Source organism: Meleagris gallopavo, unplaced genomic scaffold (assembly GCF_000146605.3).
Source record: "Meleagris gallopavo isolate NT-WF06-2002-E0010 breed Aviagen turkey brand Nicholas breeding stock unplaced genomic scaffold, Turkey_5.1 ChrUn_random_7180001957369, whole genome shotgun sequence".
Taxonomy (NCBI): Eukaryota; Metazoa; Chordata; class Aves; order Galliformes; family Phasianidae; genus Meleagris; species Meleagris gallopavo.
The window spans coordinates 20,092-24,944 of record NW_011217633.1 but is presented as its reverse complement, the minus strand read 5'-3'; the positions used below and the strand labels follow the sequence as shown (position 1 = coordinate 24,944).

General features: G+C 62.5%; 1 protein-coding gene and 1 long non-coding RNA gene across 2 annotated transcripts; one reads left to right on the top strand and one right to left on the bottom strand.

Moving 5' to 3' along the window:
• The first annotated feature begins 10 nt into the window (after positions 1-10).
• LOC104917189 lies at positions 11-1,481 on the top strand. The gene is made up of 2 exons (XR_796780.2): positions 11-109; positions 641-1,481. It is a non-coding gene; the product is annotated as an uncharacterized LOC104917189 (long non-coding RNA).
• Positions 1,482-1,489: 8 nt separating this feature from the next.
• Positions 1,490-3,737, bottom strand: NDUFB7 (NADH:ubiquinone oxidoreductase subunit B7). The gene is made up of 3 exons (XM_003208245.4): positions 3,454-3,737; positions 2,244-2,412; positions 1,490-1,691 (listed from the first exon to the last, which is right to left on the bottom strand). The coding sequence occupies exons 1-3, from the start codon at positions 3,563-3,565 to the stop codon at positions 1,595-1,597; spliced, it is 378 nt and encodes a 125-aa protein (XP_003208293.1). The 5' UTR covers positions 3,566-3,737; the 3' UTR covers positions 1,490-1,594.
• Positions 3,738-4,853: the final 1,116 nt, after the last annotated feature.

The following is a 4,853-nucleotide window of genomic DNA, read 5'->3' as shown; positions in this document are numbered from 1 at the left end:
GTGACATCCCAGTGTTGGGGTGTTGCTGCCCCCACTCTAGTTTTTACCCCCTTTGCCCCCCAGGTTGGCTCCTGGATCGGGTTTACCATCATGACGCAGTGTCTGCCTGGTGAGCTGGGCCCCACGTCCCCCCCTGTGACCCCACATCCCTTCCCGTGACCCCACATCCCCCCACCAGAAGGTTGATGGTGTTTCCCCCTCCCTCTCCCCTCCAGTGTCCCTCTCCTCCCTGGTGGGGTTCATATAAATGTCCCATGTCCCCCCCATCCCTTGGCCCCCCCAGCTGGCCCCACATCCTCACCACTGTCTCTGTGTCCCCCCCATCTCCTGTCCCCCCCGTCCTCATATCTTCCCAGTGTCCCTACATCCCCCCAATGTTCCCCCCATCCCTTTGTCTTCCCAGTGTCTCCATGCCCTGTCCTGCCAACTGTCCCCATGTCCCATCACTGTCTCCTGTCCCCCACTCCATCCCCCTATCTGCCCAGTGTTCCCCCCCCCCAGTGGCTCTGTTCTCAATGCTGGGGTTCACGCAGATATCCCCATACTTCCCCCCATCCCACATCCCCCATTTTCCCACATTCCCCCTATCCCCTCGTTACTCGTTTACCCCCCCACTGGCACCTCGTGCCCCCCCCCGCAGTGGCTCTGTTCTCCCTGGTGGGCTTCGTGCAGATGGCGATATGGGCACAGGGGAAGCACCGCAGCTACCTGCGGGAGTTCCGCGATTACCCACCGCTGCGCTCCCCCATCGTCCCCTTCCTGCTGTGAGGGGACACCGCCACCACCCCCCCCCCACCCCAGGGGACAGCCAGGGGGACGGCGGGACGACGGGGGGGCACCCGAGTGATGGGGGATGTCTGGGTGATGGGGGACACCCAAGTGACAAAGGACACCTGAGCGACGGGGACGTTTGGGTGACAGGAGGCACTTGGGTGACAAAGGACACCTGGGTGACAAAGGACACCCTCGTGGCAAAGGACATCTGGGTGACTGAGGACATCATCTGGGTGACAGGGGACATTCGGGTGACAAAGGACATCTGGGTGATGGGGGATGTCTGGGTGACGGGGAGCAGCTGGGTAACAAGCAACAGCTCGGTGACAAAAGACGTCTGGGTGACAAAAGGCCTTGGTGACAAAGGACACTTGGGTGACAATGGGCCTTGGGAGACAAAGGACATCTGGATGACACCTTGGGGACAGCAGACCCCCCGCTGTGGTGGTGGATGCAGTCATGGCGTCCCCATGCCACGCTGTCACCAACTGTCACACTGAGCCAGGTGTGACCCCGTGTCACCATTCCACGGGGTCAAGAACGATCGGTGTCACCCATGAGGGACACGTTACTGTCCCGTGGGGTCATACGTGACGCGTGTCACTCACGTGTGGCGTGTCACTGTCCTGTGGTGGCTGGCAATGACCGCGTCCCCCGCGTGCGACCGTCGCTGTCCCCGCAGACAAGAATAAAAGACGTCCCTTCCACACGTGTGTGTGTGTCACTGTCCCCAAGGACACGGGGTCGCGTTTGGAGCTTTATTCCGTGCCCAGCATTACCCAGAGGGTGGGGGTCCCGTGGGTGGGGGTCCCCACGGCTGTCACTCTGCAGCCACCGCCGCCTCCCGCTCCCGGATCCGCTTCTGGCGCTGCAGCAGCCGCCGCTCGCGCTCAAACTCCTTCATGCGCATCACGTAGCTGTGGATGGACGGCCCCTCCTCGTCCCCGTGTCCCCATATCCCCATGTCTGCCTGTCCCCAGTGTCCCCATTTTGTCCCCTCCTGGTCCCCATGCCCCATTTTGTTCCCATGACCCCTCCTTGGCCCCGTGCCCCCATATCCCCTTCTGGTCCTCATGTCCCACCTCGTCCCCGTGTCCCCACTTTGTCCCCATACCCCACCTTGTCCCCGTGTCCCACCTTGACCCCATGCCACCTACTTGACCCCATGTCCCCACTTTGTTCCCTCCTTGTCCCTGTGTCCCCTCCACGTCTCACATCCTCACCTCATCCTGTGATCCCTTCTGGTCGCCGTATCCCTACTCTGTCCCCACGTCCCTGTACCCCTCCTCGTCCCCATGTCTCCCACCTTATCCCCATGCCCCATTTTGTCCCCATGCCCCCACCTTGTCCCCACGTCCTCATTTTGTCCCTATGTCTTCCCCTGCCCCCCTCCCCTCAATGTCCCCACATCCCCTTATCCCCCTGCCCTCCCCACGTCCCCCTGCCTCCCTCCGTCCCCCTCCCCCTACTCGTGGTGCTGGCAGCTGTCCCATTGGTGCCTCAGGTGTTGGCACTGCCATAGGCTGGGGAAGGCGTCGCGGCGGCAGCGCATCAGGCGCAGGAGGTGGTGGGCGCAGAAATCGCGCTGTGCCAACGGGACGCGGCCGTCCGACAACTGCTGAGCTGTGGCCACCATGGCTGGAGGCAAAGGGACACCGTCAGGGGGCAGGAGGCAAAGGGATGGGGGACAGGGGTTGGGGACACGGGCACAGTCAGGACGGGAGGTGAAAGGACAGATGGAGACAGGATATAATGGGATGGGGTTGGGGACAGGGTGTGAAGGGATGGAGTTGGGGACAGGGGTTGGGGACATTGGCTGGGGACTGGGGGACAGGATATAATTGGTTGGGGACAGGGGTTGGGGACAGAGGTACACAGGGGACAGGGTCAGAGGGGAGCGAAGTGACATTGGCTGGGGACAGGGGGACACAGTCACGGGAAAAGAAATGAAGGGATGAGGTCACTGGATGGGGACACAGCGGATAAGGGGTCAGTGGTTGGGGACAGGGTCAGGGGGAGCAGGCAAAAGGACGCTGGTTGGGGACAGGATATAATGGGATGGGGTTGGGGACAGGGGTTGGGGACAGAGGGACACAGGAGACAGGGTCAGAGGGGAGCAAAGTGACATTGGCTGGGGACAGGGGGACACAGTCAGGGGACAGGAGGTGAAGGGATAGGGTCATTGGCTGGGGACAGGGAATAAGGGGTCAGTGGTTGGGGATGGGGTCATGGGGGAGGGGGCAAAGGGACATTGGTTGGGGACTGTAGACATGATCAGGGGGAGAGTGGCAGTAGCTGCCACCGTTCCACATGGGCCACCCTCAGCCCCAGAGACCCCCCGACCCCACAGAGACCCACATGGATCGCCCAGGCCTCACGGGGACCCCTCAGGGACACCCCCAGGCCCCACACAGACCCTCTCCGGTGCTACAGAGACCCCGCAGACCCCACATGCCCCCTCCCCAGACCCCATACCGACCCCTCAGATCCACACAGTCCGCTCCTAGCCCTACAGAAACCTCCCGGGCCCCACACGGACCCCTCGGACCCACACGCAGACCCCCCCCCCCAACCCCCAGGGACCCCGCTGTCCCCGCAAGGACCCCGCAAGGACCCCGCAAGGACACCTTCAGACCCCCCAGGCCCCACAGACCCCAAGGGCCAAGAGCCCCCCCTTACTGCGCGGTTCCCGCCCGGGCAGCCCCAGGTCGGGGGGAAACGTGGGCATCGCCAGCGGATCCGGCTCCGTGTCCGCCCCCCCGGCATAGCGCCGCGCCAGGTGAGCGCCCATAGCACCGGCGGTCACCGGGGCACCGCGCCGGAACCGGAACTGAGCTGCGCCGGAACCGGACGTCACCTGGGATGAGGGAACCGGAAGTGAGCGGGTCTCTCATCTGTGGGGACCCCGCTCGCGTATCATAGAGTAGGGGCGCGCAGAGCGGCGCTCTGCTTGTAGTGCCACCCCTCCGTGCGGTCCTCCAGAGGGGTTTATAGGGGTAGGGGTTGGGGACGGTGGGGAGGGGGGACACTGGGGGACAGTGGGGACGCTGACGATCACGGGGACAATGGGGATAATAGAAACAATGGGAACTTTGGGGACGGTGAGGACAACAGGGACTTTGGGGTCAATTGGGACAATGGGGAATTTAGGGACAATGGAGACAATAGGGACAGTGTGGACTTTGGGGACCACGAAGGGCATTGGGGTCAATAGGGACAATGGGGACATCAGAGCTCATTGAGGACCATCGGGGACAGTGGGGACAATGAAGACTGCAGGGATAAATGGGAACATGGGGATTTGGGGACATGGGGACATGATGGGGATGCGAGGACACTGGGGACATGGGGATGTGGGATATGGAGACAAAAGGGACATGGGGGCACAAGGGAACATAAGGAAGGACAGTGTCCCCACATCCCCGTTTCCCTAATGTCCCCATGTCCCCAGCGTCCCAGTGTCCCCAGCGTCCCAGTGTCCCCAATGTCCCCATATCCCAATGTCCCCAGTGTCCCCCATGTCCCCACATCCCCCTGTCCCCACGTTCCCCCACCGTCTGTCCCTTCCCCAGAAGTTGTCCCCCCCCCCACTCCACCCAGTGGCGCTTCCCCTTTCAGTTCCCCTTTTTGGGGGCCAGAGTTGGGGGAGGTGGGAGGGAGGACGTGGGGACACCAGGGGCAGAGGGGGACACGTGGCAATGCCAGCTGCCTGGGGACAATGTGACATGAGGGGGGGGACATGGGGACACTGTGGACGTTGGGGACATGAGGATGTTGTGGATATGGGAGGGGACATGGAGACACTGGGGACGTTGGGGACATTGGGGATGTGGGGACATAGGGACATTATGGATATGGGGACATTGGGGACACTGGGGACAATGGGGACAATGGGAATGTGAGGACATTTTGGACATGGGGACACTGGGGACCCCAGTGAGGACATTTTGAACAAGTGACATTTTTGACCAGGGTGGTGCCCATGGGTGCCCATGGTGGGTGTGGCCCCATAGGAGTGTGCTCTATGGGGGGGAGTGGCCCTATGGGGCGCAGCCAACCCCATAGCACTCACAGCGCCA